Below are 17,303 nucleotides of genomic sequence, written 5' to 3'. Positions count from 1 at the left end.
AAAGCACGGAGGTCAGGACCCAACGCCATATAAAATTCTGGGCCTCATATATGGGACATGGGCCACACCAAAAAAAAAAAAAAAAAGGGTGGCGTGCGTGCGCGGGAACAAAAAGCCTACTGAAATTAGGGTTTCCAAGTGGAACATGAGAGCCTATAAATTCAATCGCCTCCTTCCAATACTCTTCACTTTGTGTTTTCGCATCGACACTGTTAGCGGTTAGGGATTGAATTTCGGCGTCGATTAAACTGATTACCATCGCTCTCTGAAAAAGAGTGGGCGCTGCGTATGAGCCGACGCCAGAGCTATTCGGTTTCTGCGAATCATTGAGGGCCTTCTTATGATTGGTTCTCTCGCAGATTCGGACAAAATTTACGTCTTTATTTTTCGATTCTGTACTATTGCTTCGTTTTCTGTTTGTGTTTGTGTTGAATTTTAGGGATTTGGGATTGAAGTGATGCTACTTTCCCCATATGATCGAAGCTGATTCAAACTTGCGCTATTTTTAATTTCCAAGCCAGAACTCTGATCTTTCCCAAATCTCAACAACTCCTTGTTCTTTATTCTTCATTTTGTTTCTTTGTCCTTTGAAATTTCATGTCTTTTTTTAGTTTGGGTTTTCAAATTTCGTGTTTTTGTGTTGGAATGATTTTGAATTTTCTTGAAGAAAACCATATAAAGAAAAGATGGAAGTGATGATTATTTCCCCAAATGATCGAAGCTGAACAAACTGAGCGACTTATATCTCTGTATTAACAGAGACACCAAGCCAGGTGTTTCTGATCCATCTTCGTTCTTTATATCAGATCTCACTAACTTGCTTGTAAATTTTGAATTTTGTTGTTTACATATTGCTCCTTGAGAAGCACCGAAAACCACGTTCTCTGTTCTTCCTTTTGTGTCTGTCTTTTGAAATTTCAAATCTTTTTTCAGTTTGGTTTTCCAAATTTTGAGTCTTGAATGTTCTTTTTATTTTTGCAATTGGAAAAAACCATAGATGGAAGTGATGATTATTTCCCCAAATGATCGAAACTGAACAAACTGAGCGACTTATATCTCTGTATTACACAGAGACACCAAGCCAGGTGTTTCTGATCCATCTTTTAATGGCTTTCTATTTTTTCTCTTTTCTTGGTAAGTATTTTTCCTCTTAAGTACCTTGAGTCTGTATAGCATTAAATGTGATTCTAAACCTTCTGTTATGTTTGTATTTTAAAGGTGACATTCCGATTAGAGAAATGCTAGCAACCTTCTCTCTAACCTTCTCTTTTGGACCTTCTCTCTTTTCTTTATGACAAGTGTTATTTTCCTTACACTTAAAACAATGTCATAAATGCATCATACAATTTAGTTTTTGTTTTCCAACCCTTTTAAAATGTATTGGCTTTTATATTTCCTTCAATTTATTCAAATTTTGTTATAACTTCTTTAGCACATTGTTAAAAAATAAATAATAAGAAAAACTTCATATTTAAAAATAAAAAAAATAAAGTTTGTTTCATGACATTGTTATCATCTTTATTTTGTTTTTAACAAAACACGCGTTCTCTTTAAAAAAATTAAAAATTAAAAACAAAACTTCTGTTTTTATTTTCTTATTTAATTTTTAACAATGTGGTAAGAAAGTTATTAAAAAAAAAAAAATTAGCTTGTTCTTAAAAAAATTTAATACATTTAATAAGGGTAAACTTGGAAAACAAAAACTAGTTTGTGTGATGCATTAATGACATTGTTTTTAGTGTAAGAAAAGTGACATTTGTCATGAGAAGAAGGGAGAAGGTCTAAAAGAGAAGGTTAGAGAGAAGGTTGCTAGCACTTCCCGACTGATTATAGGATAGATTCTTGTTTAGGGTTTAGGCGGCTCGGGTGGGTCGTGTCTTTTTATAATTTTTCCCTGACCCTCACGCCTCTCTCTCTCTCTCTCTCTCTCTCTCTCTCTCTCTCTCTCTCTCTCTCTCTTTCTCTCTCTCTCTCTCGACCACCACCACCAGGCCTCCACCCTCGGCGGCAGTTCCAAGTGCTTTTGCTCGCGTAGGAGCTTTGAACAGAAAAAATACGAAATACCAAAAAGAGCCGAAGTACACAACGAAAAAAAATATAAATCTGTACCTGTATTGAATGAAAATAAAGAGTAAATCTGAGTGACCATTGAAAAAATGAACTACGAGTCTTGTGAGAAGTGACATTATCGTGGACATACACAATTTTAAAGAGAATCAGTCGTTGCATAAACCGCATAAGTTGGCCAAACTGACACAAAAATGGAACTGCCAACGCCCGTGGTTGCAGCGGGTTTCTCAAACTGTAATGCAAAATAATCCATACAATGTAGAGAGACACCTCCGTGAAGTTTACAAGACGAAATCAATATAGGTTTTTGAAGAATAAAAGAAATCAAGAATCCAATGGTATAAGAAGAGAGAGGCAGACGAAGGTTGTGGCTGGTGAGTGAGTACAAGGTTGAGAAATTAATGCTCCGCATCAAAATTTGTAATCGGATACTTTTTTTTTATTTTTTTGGTTCATAATAATCGAATACTCTCAAAACCAAGAATCGGATCAACTATGGGGTGACTTTTGGACATTGATCAATCACTGCCTAAGTTTCTCTCTAACCTCTACCCCTTGACTCAATGTACAGGAAGAAACTAACACCCAAGATTTTATCAATATACCTCATGTCAATATCTTCTCCTAACCAGCCGCATACAACAAAAATAACAATATAAAAAAAATGGACGTATTTCATTTCTGGGATGAGTTATTTTGATGAAATAGAGAACTTACTATTTCGTCACAATAAGAAATGCAATCGACCAGGATCTTCTTATAACTAAGCCTCCACTCCACAGCTAATCTCCACCTCTCCTTTGACTCCATACTACTTCTTTCTCCCTTCTGCAGAACATTAGCTTTAAAAGCACAAATCTCATCTCCACAAGTGGATGACACATTGTTGAGCTCCAAAGGGGCATCAAGATTTTGGATTTTGTCGATGGCACTTAATAACAAACTATCATCTTCAAAAGATGTTGACAGATTCTTCAAAATGGTAGTGCACTTCTTTGAAATCCATCTCAAGATAAACATCTCATTTTGAATTGAGAGCTGGAGTCCTGAATAAACAAGGTGTCCAACAGACCTCCGCTGGTTCTGTGGGGTTGCCCATAATCGCAAAGTAGACAGTAGCGCAAAAGATGGCTTCCCATTCTGATGGATGAATAATGACTCCTTTGGCCACGTACAGGACGAATATATTTCAGGTTCCAAGGGAATATAAACTTTGTCATTTGGATTTTCATTTAAGAGAAAGCCATAGTGCTCAAGAAGCTCCAGATTTGTATACGTTCCATAGCTTAAAAGGACCTGCAGACAATAAAGTATCATTTAAATCCAAACCTCTCATCCCAATCTCAAAAATCCAACTCTAGACCTAAGATAACCCAATGCAATCAAATGGCTACCTGTTGTCCTATATCAAGACAGTGGTAATAACTTTCAAGTGAATAATTGATAACAATACATTGAAATTAGTAGTAAGATTATCAAACAGAACTGAAATGATACAGCCTTAAAACATTTTTATCTTTCTTAGAAAAGTGACATTTCATATTTGTTCCACCAGTGATAATCCATGGATTACATTTATACAGTACACCGTGTTTCATATAGTGGACAGAATGCAATGCATCTCAGACTATGCAGTGTTTCATTAAGTAGTAACCATACATTGCATGTTTGAAATCTAATTTAGTTCTCAAAATCTAAACTAACTTTTCCTCACTTTTTACAGAACAAAGAAATTTAAGATTTGAACGGACAAAGCAACACAGTAAGTGGCTGCTAACTGAAGCCATTTAACCATTTGCAGTAGCTATGATAATACAATTAATTTCTTTAGAAGCACTTTACGGTTTTTGTTTTTGCTAAATGCATAATCATATTATTCTCAAGAAACTTCTGGCATCCTAATATTTAAAGCTCAGTTTCTCGAACTAAAAAGTTTCTGCACTCTGAAAGTATCATGGAATTATTTATGAACCTATGAGATTATGATGCATCAATCTTAGCCATTTACTTTCTAGTGATTGTGGAATCAAAACACACCAGATATCTATGAAACCATAAGAGAATGAACCTTGCCCTACAGAGTCCATGTAATTCCTTACACGTTACATAAGAGAACTATAAGCTATGCTAGCAACAGAGTGAACTGAGTGGCATTACATGATATCAGAAAGACAGCACAGATACCTAGTTAATGCTGGAGAGCACTACTATCCCAAATTGTATCACCCGAGATAATCTATAGCACCTGCAGCCGGACTACTACTGCCACATATGCTTGGAAATTCTTGAAAACTTTCATCAAAATCAAAGCATCCACAACTGATTTTTTTTTTTTTTTTTTTTTGAATAGAAACATTTTTATTCAAATTGTAAGGATCAAAACAAGGGCATTTAGACTGCAGATAAAAGAAAACACTAGCCGGAGAAACAGACACAAGGCCACTCAACACCTAACTAACCAACCAAACATAAAACAACCCCTTAAGATACTACGGCTAGCAGATTGCGCATAATTGAAGGATAGGGTACATCCTTAAAGGCAAGGGAAGTTGATGCCCAAAGGGCAGCCCAAAACTTCACTCTATCCCATAACTCTGCCACTCCCACTCCCTTATAATCCTCAAAAATTCTCCTGTTACGTTCCAGCCATAGGTTCCAAACCACTGCCTGCATCAGACTACCCCAGAGAATTTTTGCCTTCTTTCCCCTTCCCAAAGCATCAATTCTGATGGAAAAAAGTTCAAAGCAGCCTTCTGGTATTACCCACACCGTGTTAACTTCCTTCAATAGTGTTTCCCACAACTTTAGGGAGAAAGGGCAATGAAGAAGGAGATGGTCCACGCTGTCCCCTGCCTTATTACATAGAGCACACCAGTGAGGGCTAATGCACAAATAGGGGCAACGTCTCTGTAATGTATCCCCAGTATTTAGTTTTCCCAACACCGCTTGCCACACAAAGATCTTAACTTTCAGAGGAGTCTTGGCCTTCCAAATTTGAGTGTACGGGGGGAAGATCTCCCCCTCACCACAATTCTGAATATGAGAACAGAGAGAATGACAGGTGAATAGACCAGAGGGGTCAAGCTTCCATATTCTCTTATCCAATCTGGAGGTGAACAACCTCACACCCTCCAATAGATCCAACAATCTAGCCACCTCCGTTATCTCCAATTCATTGAGATTCCTTCTGAAACCAAAATCCCAGCTGAGAAGGAGCCCATCCGAGCTCGTAAAAGAGGAAATATTGTGGTTTTGCTTCCTGGACAGATTGAAGAGTCTTGGAAACACCTCTTTCAAAACACCACCCCTGGCTCCAGTCATCTTCCCAAAATCTGACCCTAACTCCACAACCTACCACAAAAACACAGCCTTGAAGAAACAAATTATAGCCGCTAGAAATGTCCCTCCAAGGGCAGCGGCAAGATCCCCGAGTCGCAGGTTTAGCATCCCACCCATTTGTATCCATTCCATAAATACTTCTGATCACTTTATGCCAAAGAGCATGAGGTTCGTTAGGAAACCGCCAAAGCCATTTTGCCCGCAAAGCCGCACTTCTAGCCCTCAACGAACCCACCCCTAACCCTCCACAGAATTTTGCCTTGCCCACCACCTCCCAACTCACAGCGTGGTTACTTTTCCCATCCAAACCTTCCCACAAGAAATCCCTCATAAGCTTCTCGATTCTATTGGCTACTCCAATAGGAATCCTGAAAAGGGACATGTAGTAGATAGGAATACTACACAACACAGCCTGAATCATTGTGAGTCTTCCCCCTTTGGATAGGCAAGCTCGCTTCCATTTTTGTAATCTATTCTCCACTTTTTCCACAACGGGATCCCAAAACTTGATCGCCCTGGGGTTCCCACCTAGGGGAAGACCCAAATACAACATAGGCCAGACCCCCACTTCGCATCCCCATGCCCCAGCCATCTCATTCACCATCCCGTCATCAAGATTAATTCCAACTAGAGAACATTTTGATTTGTTAATTTTCATACCCGACACAAAACAGAACAGTTCCAGAATTTGAAGGAGATTATTCCAGTACTCTTCTTTATCCTCTATGAAAAAAATGGTATCATCAGCGAACTGAAGGTGGGATATCTCTACCATCCCATTCCCAGGGGAAAGTCCATGAAACTCATCAGCATCTTGAGCTTTCTCCATAATTCTGCTTAACACATCCATCACCAAAGTGAATAGGAAAGGGGAGAGCGGGTCTCCTTGTCTCAGACCCCTAGAGGCACGAAATTTACCCCTTGGTCTTCCATTAATCATCACAGAAAAATTAGCCGTCTCAAGGCAACCACGAATCCAGCTTCTCCACCTGTCCCCAAATCCTTTTCTAATCAAAACCTCATTAACAAATCTCCATTCCACGTGATCGTAGGCTTTCTCTAAGTCAATTTTGAACACCATTCCAGATTTGTTAAGCCTTCGACTTTCCTCCACCACCTCATTGGCAATCAAGACCGCATCCAAAATTTGCCTACCCTGCACAAAAGCACTCTGATAACTAGATATAGTGCTGCCCAAGACTTCCCGCAGTCTAGAAGCCAAAACTTTCGACACCATTTTGTACAAACTTGTCACCAGACTGATAGGCCAGAAATCACAAACTTTAATGGATTCCTTCTTTTTGGGAATGAGGCAGATGAACGTCTCATTTGTGATTGCATTGATTATACCACAATTGAAGAAGTCCGCCATAACTTTCATAAGATCCTCTTTCACAATATCCCAGCAAGACTGAAAAAGAAGCATGGAAAACCCATCTGGACCTGGCGATTTATCAATCCCACAGTCGAAAACCGCCCTTTTAACCTCCTCCTCTTCAAAGGGTCTATCCAACCATTCAGCCTCCTCAACACTAATTGCATTCCAATTCAGACCTTCCAAGCACCACCCCGCCTCTGCATTGCTGCTATATAGATTTTTGAAGAAATTAATTATCTCCAATTCTATTTCCCCTTCACTGACAACCACACCACCACCCGCTACTTCCAGCTTCTGAATAAAATTTCTTTTCCTTCTGCCACTAGCTATACGATGAAAAAACTTGGTGTTGCTGTCCCCATCTCTTGCCCACTGGATTTTCCCCCTTTGTCTCCACTTCACCTCTTCTTTGTGAACTAAATCACTCACCATAAAGTATAAATCTTCCCTTTCTTTTCTCAGAATATTATCTAACCCTCCCTGCCCTTCCATCAAATCAAGAGCAGCAATTCTAGCCTCTGCCTCTTTCTTTGCAAAGACCAAATCCCCAAATACTTCTTTATTCCAGTCCTTTATTTTCTGTTTTATAGTCCTCAGCCTTCTAGAGAACTTGTAACCCTCCCATCCGTTAATCTGATCTTCCCCCCACCACTGTTTGAATTTCTTTTTAAACTCCGGGTGTTCTATCCACATATTTTCAAAGCGGAAAGGGCCAGGACCCCATTTCAAATTAGAGGTGTCCAACTGAATTGGACAGTGATCAGAAGTAACTCTTGCCAACGCCGTATGTTTAACATGGGGGAAGGAATCTTCCCAAGCTTCAGAAAAGAGGAATCTGTCCAGTCTTCTGCACACTGCGTTTTCCCTAAAATTAGACCATGTAAAGGAAGCATTCAAGAGGTTTGGGTCTCGCAGGTTAGTGTCATCGATAAAATCATTGAAATTCTTCATACTACTTGTCATCCTACCTCCGTTAGATTTCTCAGATACAAACCTAACCACGTTAAAATCCCCCCCAATACACCACTTGTTACCACACAATCCGAACAACCCCGCTAATTCCTCCCAAAATCTTCTTCTATCCCTAGGATGACAAGGGCCATAAATACTTGATAGCCACCAATCCCCCCCAGAAGCATCCAAAATTCTTATAGAAACAGAAAATTCCCCAATTTCAAAGTCAGAAATGGAGGTAGTTTGAGAATTCCACATCACCACAATCCCACCAGACCTACCCCTTGAAGGGGCATACACCCACTCTTTGAATCTAGACCCCCAAACACCAGCTGCAAGTCTTCTATCAAAAACTTCTTTCTTTGTCTCCTGCAAAATAACAATATCTGGATTTATTCTTAACAACTGCTCCTTCACCATCACCCTTTTCCTTTTGCTCCCGAGACCTCTCACATTCCAAGATATGATCTTCATTTATTTAACTTGACCTCCCTCATAAGCAAAGTAGACTGCACACTATCCACTTCCGGTTCAACCCTAGTCGAACACCGTTTCCCCTTCCTGCTAGATTCACCATTTGATCGGCTAGATTTCGAGAGGCACCCAAGTGATAACTGCTTCCTAATGGGAACCATCGTGAGATTCAGCTTGGCCATTATCCGGGAATGCTTCTCCTCCCCAAACCTCTTTCTTCTGCAGTAACTCACAAATTCAACTTCTTTGGTCTTCTCCCCTACCACTCCATCACCATTGTCCCCCTCAATGTCTTGTGAATTCAAAGGCCCGGCCTCTCCGCCTCTTTCCATACCTGGCACCTTATCATCTTCCTCACAATTTTTATCCTCCAGCCCGCCATGACCCTCCAAAACCAGCCCATCAATCAACCCAGTCAAAATTCCAGCCACAGACTTGTCGTCACTTTCAATTACATCAACTGTCTCCTCCACCTCAGATGGGAGATCGTCCTCCTCAGTTCCAACTGAAGCGATTGATCTGCCATCCACAGAATCGCACGATTCGTCCCCCTGTCTCTCTTCAGATATAGTTGCAAACTCCCCTCCGTGTCCAGATCGCACATCGTGAGTTGAGGAGACGCCCCGTCTTTTAGATATAGTCTTTCTTCCACTAATCCTACAGAACTTAGATCTAAATCTGGTTTCATGTTGAGCGGGCCCAGCCCAACTCACATTACCCTAAAAGTATAGTATTGGGTTGCAATTACCTCCAGGCCCATAATTAGATACAGATTTAATTGCAGGATTTGGCTCAGAAATGGCTTCCGAAACAGGCCCAAATTTTGGGCCTCAATTAAAAGCCCATGCGCAGGATTTCTTAACCCCCAAATTGGTTGACCTTCTGACGAGATCTACAGGAAGTTGACAAGACTTCGAAGTTGGCTCCAGCTGTGGATCCAGCGATCCAGGTAATCTGCCGATCCCACAGATCCCACTTCCGCATTCCAATGTTCTAGCCGCCAATCTATCGCAATCCTTCTCGATACCTTCGAAGTTCCGCTTCTCAATGTGATTGCCCCTTTCCCCCTCCACGTGCGTTGAAAAAAAGTCCCCATGATTGAAAAGACCTCCACCGTCGCTTGGTTCCACTGGTTTCCGGCCACCCGCCATTTTAGGCAGAGGGAACCGGTAGTTTGTGGGCCTAATCGCAGGAGATAAAGGTCTAATTTTCACAAAATAGGACTCAGATCCTTCATTGAGAATCACAATCTCGGGAAGAAATCCGACTTGGTTTTTCCTGGTTTTGATTCTTGCTTCGAACAGATACTTGAAGTTTTCCGTTCTCTGGTCCAATTCAATCAGCCCCCCACATTCATTCCCAATACGTTCAAAGAAATCTTTTCTCCACCAATGCATAGGAAGACCAGAGACCCCAAGCCAGCCTCCATAGCTAACAATTTTAGGGATATTATTTTCCAGACCACGTTCCCAACTATATAAAAGTACGTCTGTTTGTCCCTCCACCGCCAGCTTACCAGTGCTATTAACTCTGATAGCCTCCTCTTTACTATCACAAACAAAGAAGGCCCTGTTAATCTGGTATGGAAATAGTTCAACCTCTTTATCTAACCAGCTTGTTAGGGCCAACCTGATATCACTCCAAGATTGATGTAGAACTTGCCTCTCATAGGCCACCACCCAACTCCAGTTCGAGTTCCCAACCGTAGTGTTGTTCTCAGTAGCCGTCCTTCCATGCCCATTCTCACTTTCTACCGCCTCCTTGTAAGTTTTACCCACCGATCTACCTTTGCCACTCGAAGCGAAACAATCAGCTTCGGCCGCTGGGTTGACCTTGTTCGAGTTGATCCTCCCAGTCAATATGGTCTCTAAGTTTTCTTTCATTAAAACCCATCCGAAGTTGTTTCGACCCTGAGGAACAACCACAGACCTAACTACTCCATGTACGCATTTCGTCAGTTGCATATGAAGACCCTTTCCATTATTAAGCTTTTCCATCCACACTTGAAAAGAATCTCCCTTATACTGTCGGAAAAATCTCTGTTCTTTATTTTCCAAAAGGTTCTGCAGCTCTCTGACCAGCCAATTCACACATCTAAGCTCAAGAGAAACATGGAACACACGCGCTCTAACCTTCTCTGTAATCAAGATTGATCCTCCATAGAAGAGGTCGTCAACCTTGATTCTGAATTCCTTTGCTTCAATATTAAAAAACCTGGGCAAGTGTCTAACACTCACCGCACCCCCTCCCACTTTCTCTCTCTCTCTCAGGCCACTCATTCTCTCTCTCCATCCACAACTGATTCTCTTTTCAACAACTCGCCAAAAGCACCATAACATCCTTCAAGCTTTTGAATGCTCTTCTTCTTTAGACTACCTAAAATGCAAATAACATAACTTGTTTCACATCACTATTTGTAGGGCCACTGGTAAAACCCAACTTCAGAATTTCCTTTGCCTCTTTTTAGCCCCAAAATAAAGTCCCTTTTCTTACCCTTTGAGAATCCCAAAATCCTAAGCAACGGCGCTAGCTTTGTTAGAAAAGGAACATCCTCTTCAGAAGCCAAAGACCAAACATGATGGCCTAACTCTGGCAATATTGTGCTTTCTTACCCAAAGAGAAATTTTTATGGTAACCAAGAGTCAGTTCATTGATGTCTTTTTCAAATTTCATTCAAGAATTAAGTTAATTTTTAAAGATAGACTAAATATCTAATCTATGTTTTGGGGCACCTTGAAGAAACAAAGATGGACTAACCTAATAAATGATCACAAAATATACACGCACTGTGAAATTATGTCAACTTTACATCCGATAACTAGAGGAAAATTTGCATATGAAGGGCCAGAATGTAAGGGGTGTAAATCACTTAACCATTCTCAGCTACTGGTGAATGTTAAGAGAGATGTAAATCATTTCAGTGTAGTTACATGTCACCCATGAAAGTAGAAAAATGAACTTGGTAGAATGAGTACCAGAAAGCTGTAATGCAACAATAAACTGTATCTTGAATAGGAGACAAAGAAGCCCATATTACCTGCTCTCCTTTTTTGTAACTTTTCTTAGCATAGAAGCAATATGCATCAACATCCTTCTCAAACCATCCATCAGTTAATCTTCGTGAATCAGAAACAAGCTGCTCCACATCTGCCATACCCGAAGTATCCTCATTCACTAAGTCATGCATTGTATGCTCCATACTTTCACAACGAGATGGCTCTTCTCCAGGTGCAGAATAATTAAACAAGTCTCCCACAGGACATAAGCACCCAGCTGCATCCCATGGTATATGCAATGTCCTTGAGGATATCTTTAAAGGAGATAATTCGAAGCATTGGAATATTAATTAAAAAGAACAGAAGGTCCAATTGTTACTCCATAAAACAAGTAATAGAAGTGATCAACAATGTGGATTAAACAGTCAGAGAAATAAAAGTGAAACTAATCAATCTGATGAATAATTTCTGGCTATCTTAACATTGAATATTGCAAATTCCAATATGGAACTGAGAGAGAAAACAGAAGAGAAAACAAAAAAGAGGCAGAAGAAGAAAGCGAAGAAAGAACTAGAAAAAAGAGAATAACTCTAAAACCCAAGTACAATTGCTCTTTGGTATACGAGCAATTCCAAAACTATGAGATACCTAAAACAGAAAATTACTGATATAATAGAATGGTTAAACCCAATTTAGCTCCCAAAAATATTTAATTCAAATAATAAGTGAAAAAAACTTAAAAATTCAACCCTATTTAAACCCCAAGCACAAATTTTCTTTTTGCATCCATCATCATGTCCATTTAAACTTCCAGGACCAAACCAACAAGCACGATAGTCCTCAAACCCGGGAAAAAGTATACTCACAGTTGCAGAAGCCCAAAGCCAGGCTTTAAAGGTCAGAAGTTGAGGCTTGAGCTTAAGTTGTTTCATAAGCGCATTAGCTTCTTTCCACTCATATTCAGCCTTCAATGTGGCCTTCTCAGCAGCCCAGATAGCATCATCCACCTATAAACCATATCAGATATTGCAAAAGCAAATTTTCAACACAAATTCTAAATCCTGATCAAGAAAAAAAAAACTTAAGTGAGCAGAATGTAACTGAACTTGCAGAGCTTGCTTCTCAAATTCACCAAAAGTTGCTAAAATGTCATAACTGCGCGGTAAATTCATAAGGTAAGGGTGCCACCATGAAATCTTCCCTTTACCCATTTCATAGAGTAAACAAACAGCCAATATCTGCATAGCATGAAATGATAAAAGAATTTAATTTTATCAAAAACAAACAATTGGGTTATCAATACAGCAAAAGAACGAGTAAGAAAAACCTGGGTAGGGGACAGAGAGTGATGGGCATAATCATTGACAGAAAGGGAGAGTTTTTCATCTTTCAATAACAGACTTTCCTTTGTCATCAAAACTGATTTTGGAACTTTGAGAAGTAACTCTCCTTCTCTAAGATCACGGGCAGCCCCCAAACCTCTCCTGCAGCATTTTAGTGAGTTGTAAGCAGAAGTTGATTAATTTACAGAGAGCTTGCGATTGTGGATATTAATCTATCAATTGCATACCCGCCAGCGCTAGGAAAGTAGGAGACGTCGAGAGAGTGACCCAAACACGAATCCCCGCAACAAGTTGAGTCTGATATTCCAATCTCTGCTGCCCATTTCAAAAGCCTTTCGAGGTATCCTTGTCCTTGCTCCATCTCCCACCCTACCCCTTTTTTCTTCCCTTTCAGACTTCTGTCGCTTGTTAATATTTGTCCAAAAAAATATTATAATAATAATAAAATTTTCAAATGTTTTTTAGTTCTCTCTAGTTGTGAGTGGTGTACGGGCTTCATAACTATTGCGTTTGTCTGTCTACTTCATTTTGTTTTATATTTATTTGCGTTTGTACTAGAGAAATATGTAAGTCGTTATTATACTTTAGACTTGGAAAAGAACTCATGATGGGCAATTTCCCACTCAATTCATAATTATTCGATTATTAGTCAGTTTCTTGACTTCAGTGACGGATCTAAGATTTTCCTTCCCAAACTTTGGGAAAAAATTTCAGTGATTCATTACTCCAAATTCCTTATAACAATGGAACTATCTCGCTCTCTAGTAAATTTTCATGTCCATGTGCCACAAACTATGATGAAAAAATAATTATAACTCAGTCTCGAATTCAACGTCTCCTCTTTGGGTTATTTCAACAAACAGTTGGTGAGCAACACCTACCAAGGGGTCAAAGATCGAAACTTACATGGAGGAGGACTTCATATGGTCACAAAGTCAAGCGATTTCGTTTTGTCCCTATGTGGATCCGTCCTTGCTTGCTTGGTGTGCAAGTTTTTTTCTTCTTCTCCATTTTACTATATTAGAGTTTTTAATGTTAATAGTGCCCCACTCATAATTAATATAATAGAAAATTAATTAAATACTCATTCGCGGACATAGTTCTATAAAAAAAATCATATACCATTCAATGTATATAAACACACCTAAAAAAAACCCAAAACTTACAGTTGTTACATTTCTTTAATTTAATTAGTTAAATAAAATACCTTTATTACCCTTTTAGTATTAAATTAGTTTATTTGAAAAATTCTGGGCACTCTCTCTCTCTTCGTAGAATCCAGGTCGGCCAGTTTTGGCTGCGATCTTGGTGCCCTAGCCACGGCTAGACGCGTGACTGGTCAGAAAATGATCGGAGGAGGCCGGCAAACCATGCCTGAGCCCATCCCTGGCGAGCCCAACCTCCCTTCACCGTTGCGAGTTCCAGGAACCTTCGAGGGTTTCGAGTTTTCCGACACCTTTTTCGGCAGTTCCGACGGCCGTTGTCACCGATCCAGGTATGGATTTTGATCCTCTCCTCATGCTCTTTGCTGATAGTATAGTTATTTGGGATCAATTTTAGCTTTTGAGAGCGTGAAACCGCTGTCATTTCAATCCTTGCCTTGCATTCAACTCTTTGGTTGCTAGGCTCTGAATTCTGAAATGGTGTGAGAGCTTGTTGAGCTAAAACAATTGATTATTTGAGCTTTAGCTTCAATCAAAAGGTATAGAGCAAAATGGCTATCGGTGGTTTGATCTCAAACTGGAATTTCGATTCTTTTATCGGCTTAGGTACTGTTGCGTTACTACCTTATCCTGATTTTTTGTTCTTATTAGTTTTTGTTATTTTGATTTTGGTTACATTTTGTGAATTGTAGCTTCTCAGTGGAATTAATGCATGCATATGGTTTGAATTTAGAATTTTATTTTCGGATTTCCATTTTTGTGAGCTGAACGAATTTGTTATTTGTTTGCATGTTGCTTCTCCTGCTTTGCATTATCATCTAGTTATGCTGGGACATTTTCGGTTGCAAATTGTTGATTTTGCTGCTAAATTTTTCAGGGAATGTAGTAATTTAAGCCAAGTCTACCTTTAATTCAACAATTCACCAATCAGTATGTATGTATGAATATATATATCTATATATATATATATATATATATATATACTGAGCAATTTTGGGTTGAGCGTGACCAAGTCTACCTTTAATCCATCTATATATATATATATATTCATGTATGGATGAATATATGTACTGAGCAATTTTGGGAATGCTTTTATCTCTCTGAGTTCATTAAGGACTTGCTTAATTTAGCCGAAGAAATTTAGACAATTTATATGTTGAATTGGAAATAGATGGAGGGATTGACAATTTGGGAATGCTGATCAACATAACTTATTATCTTCATTTTGATGTTTCTGAGGCAATTCCCTTGTTACTATCTGTAACTCTTTGATATTGGCAGGGAAAGTATGTCAAACAAACCACACTGTTGTGATTCCCTTGTTACCATCTTCATGCATGGACTGCCAAAAGGCCGTTCTGAATTTTCATCATCGTTAACTGTTTCACTTGCAATGTCACTAGCTTCGGGAGTTTCCTCAAGGAATTAGTTTTGGTACTCAGGTTCTTTTGGACTCTCCTTGATGATGTCTTCTGACCCAATTTCAGGATATACTTTGAATATATCAGAATTTCCTACTTCCGGCAAGTGTGTCTCATCTGTTTGTGTGATAAGTGGAGTGTCTGGTTTACTAGGGGCCTCATTTGCCTTCTTCCCTACTTCAAGTCCAGCTTTTTCTTCATGATCATCTGTCACAAATGTCTTTTGTAGCTTGTCCTCAACACACTCTTTAGCTTCCAAGGTTGCTTCATCATTCTTAATGTCAGGACTTGCAACTATTGTTGAGATTGAGTCATTCTCTGTATTTTTATTGCTGTTGAGTATTGATTTTGAGTGGTATAGAGTGGTACACTTTTATCGTACCTATTATGCAAATGAAATGATGTAGTTGTTAACTTCCAATAAGTGGTATGAACAGTTGTTATACTATTTATACCTTGCAATTGAGTTGATTTATATAACATAGTATTAACAATGTACTTTTATGACATAGTATTAACAGATTTTCATTAACAAAGCATGCTCTATATTTTGCTCTAGTTGTGCACTTGAAGTTTATGATATGCATAACGTGATTTTTACTAGGAAGATAGTTCTATGACAGAGTATTAACAATGTACTTTTTTTTTCTTATGGAGGTATTTCCTTTTGCCTTTGCAATTGTTTATGGTAAAACCATGGACAAATTGGAGGTGGTTTCTGCAAAGGATATTGGATGTCTTGCTAGGCCTTTTTGGATTTTTTTTGAATTTTTTGTATGAAATGGTATTAACAATGTACTTCTATGACATGATATTAACAATGTACTTCTATGATATGGTATTAACAATGTACTTCAGGCTTGCTGGGCTTATTTTGGGTTTTTTTTTGGTTGAGTTTTTTTGTGTTGGGCTTGTTTTAAGTTTATCGATGGTAGTCATGTGATTTATAGGAACTTCAACACTCATTTTTTATGTAGTAAATGGATTTTGGGTGTGTTTTTAAAGTGCATTTCATGTGGATTTTTTTAAATATAATTTTAGCTCTTATTTTAAGTATATTAGTGAAGTTCCCTTAATATAATCTCTTGACTTATTTCCAAGGAAAATTCACTATTATACCTAATATAAGGGTTCAAATTATTTAAATAAATAAAAAAAATACATGAAATGGACTTTAGAAACATACCCAAAGCTCATTTACAACATAACAAAGAGGCTTCGAACCTCCTATAAATTACAAAACTGCCATCGATTTCTTAAAACAAGCCCAACCCCAAAACCTCATTAAAAAAAAAAAAAAACCAAAACATTCAATAGGTGGTTTTTAGGTTCAATGGTCCTTAAATTTGGACCCAATTCGTATTTTGGTCTCTCAATTACCAAAATTGTTCCCTTTGTCCTTTAACTTTAGTTTCATTAGGACAAATGGTCATGCCGTTAATTTTGTTAACTTTTTCTGTTAAATTTGAGCATGAACATGGCACATGGTGTACTGTCAAGGGTCAAAATCAAAAATTGCTTCACTCTACTTCCATGACACAGGGATTCCATAGTTAGCATCCCACATCAGTATCCCTATCTAATAAAATACTGAAATCTGGAAACCAATTTAAGTTTAAATTTAAAATTTTACAAATATTTTTTGCACCCATTTTCTCCTCCGTCTCGTTTCTCTCTTCAATCAATCCTCCTCCATCATCACCCACACACCCCAGATTCCTCTTTTCCTCTTCAATCACTCATCCTTCATCACCTACACACTATCTCTATGCTTTTTATCAATTTTATTTTATTGAGTTATTTATTTGCGAATTCTAGAAATTTTGGACATGGTGGAGTTTGAGAAAGATTTGGGTTGGCTTGGGTTCTATGGAGGAACAATGTACAATTTAGGGAAGAAGAGGAAAAAAATGGGTGAAAAAATTAAAAATAATTCAAAAATACCATTTTGTCCATACATTTAACAAAAAATATAACAAAATTGAAGGTAGAACCATTTGTCCTAATGAAAATGAAGTTGAAGAACAACGAGAATAATTTTGGAAATTGAGGGACTAAAATATGAATCGTGTTAAAGTTCAGGGACCATTAGACTTAAAAAAAGCCTTCAATAGGGCATCAAATTAATTTAATAACAAAAATTAAATTCAATAGAGTCGGCTGTC

At 38.5% G+C, this 17,303-nt stretch overlaps 1 protein-coding gene, 1 long non-coding RNA gene and 3 other non-coding genes across 5 annotated transcripts; 4 read left to right on the top strand and 1 right to left on the bottom strand.

The window, feature by feature from the left end:
- Nucleotides 1-448: 448 nt before the first annotated feature.
- LOC117623630 lies at nt 449-534 on the top strand. The gene has a single exon (XR_004585160.1). It is a non-coding gene; the product is annotated as a small nucleolar RNA Z103 (small nucleolar RNA).
- Nucleotides 535-686: 152 nt separating this feature from the next.
- On the top strand, nt 687-788 carry LOC117623692. Its single transcript, XR_004585217.1, has one exon. It is a non-coding gene; the product is annotated as a small nucleolar RNA Z103 (small nucleolar RNA).
- Nucleotides 789-997: 209 nt separating this feature from the next.
- Nucleotides 998-1,100, top strand: LOC117623693. The gene has a single exon (XR_004585218.1). It is a non-coding gene; the product is annotated as a small nucleolar RNA Z103 (small nucleolar RNA).
- A 993-nt stretch (nt 1,101-2,093) lies between these two features.
- On the bottom strand, nt 2,094-12,936 carry LOC117620603 (protein SET DOMAIN GROUP 40). The gene is made up of 6 exons (XM_034350723.1): nt 12,782-12,936; nt 12,539-12,695; nt 12,318-12,449; nt 12,078-12,218; nt 11,253-11,525; nt 2,094-3,366 (listed from the first exon to the last, which is right to left on the bottom strand). Exons 1-6 carry the CDS (start codon nt 12,913-12,915, stop codon nt 2,746-2,748), a joined length of 1,458 nt encoding a protein of 485 aa, XP_034206614.1. The 5' UTR covers nt 12,916-12,936; the 3' UTR covers nt 2,094-2,745.
- An 866-nt stretch (nt 12,937-13,802) lies between these two features.
- Nucleotides 13,803-15,645, top strand: LOC117622404. Its single transcript, XR_004584981.1, has 2 exons — nt 13,803-14,049; nt 14,999-15,645. It is a non-coding gene; the product is annotated as an uncharacterized LOC117622404 (long non-coding RNA).
- Nucleotides 15,646-17,303: the final 1,658 nt, after the last annotated feature.

This window comes from Prunus dulcis, chromosome 3 (assembly GCF_902201215.1).
Source record: "Prunus dulcis chromosome 3, ALMONDv2, whole genome shotgun sequence".
In the NCBI taxonomy this organism is placed as follows: domain Eukaryota; kingdom Viridiplantae; phylum Streptophyta; class Magnoliopsida; order Rosales; family Rosaceae; genus Prunus; species Prunus dulcis.
Note: the sequence above shows the minus strand (reverse complement) of the source record. Positions and strands in the feature narration are given on the sequence as shown.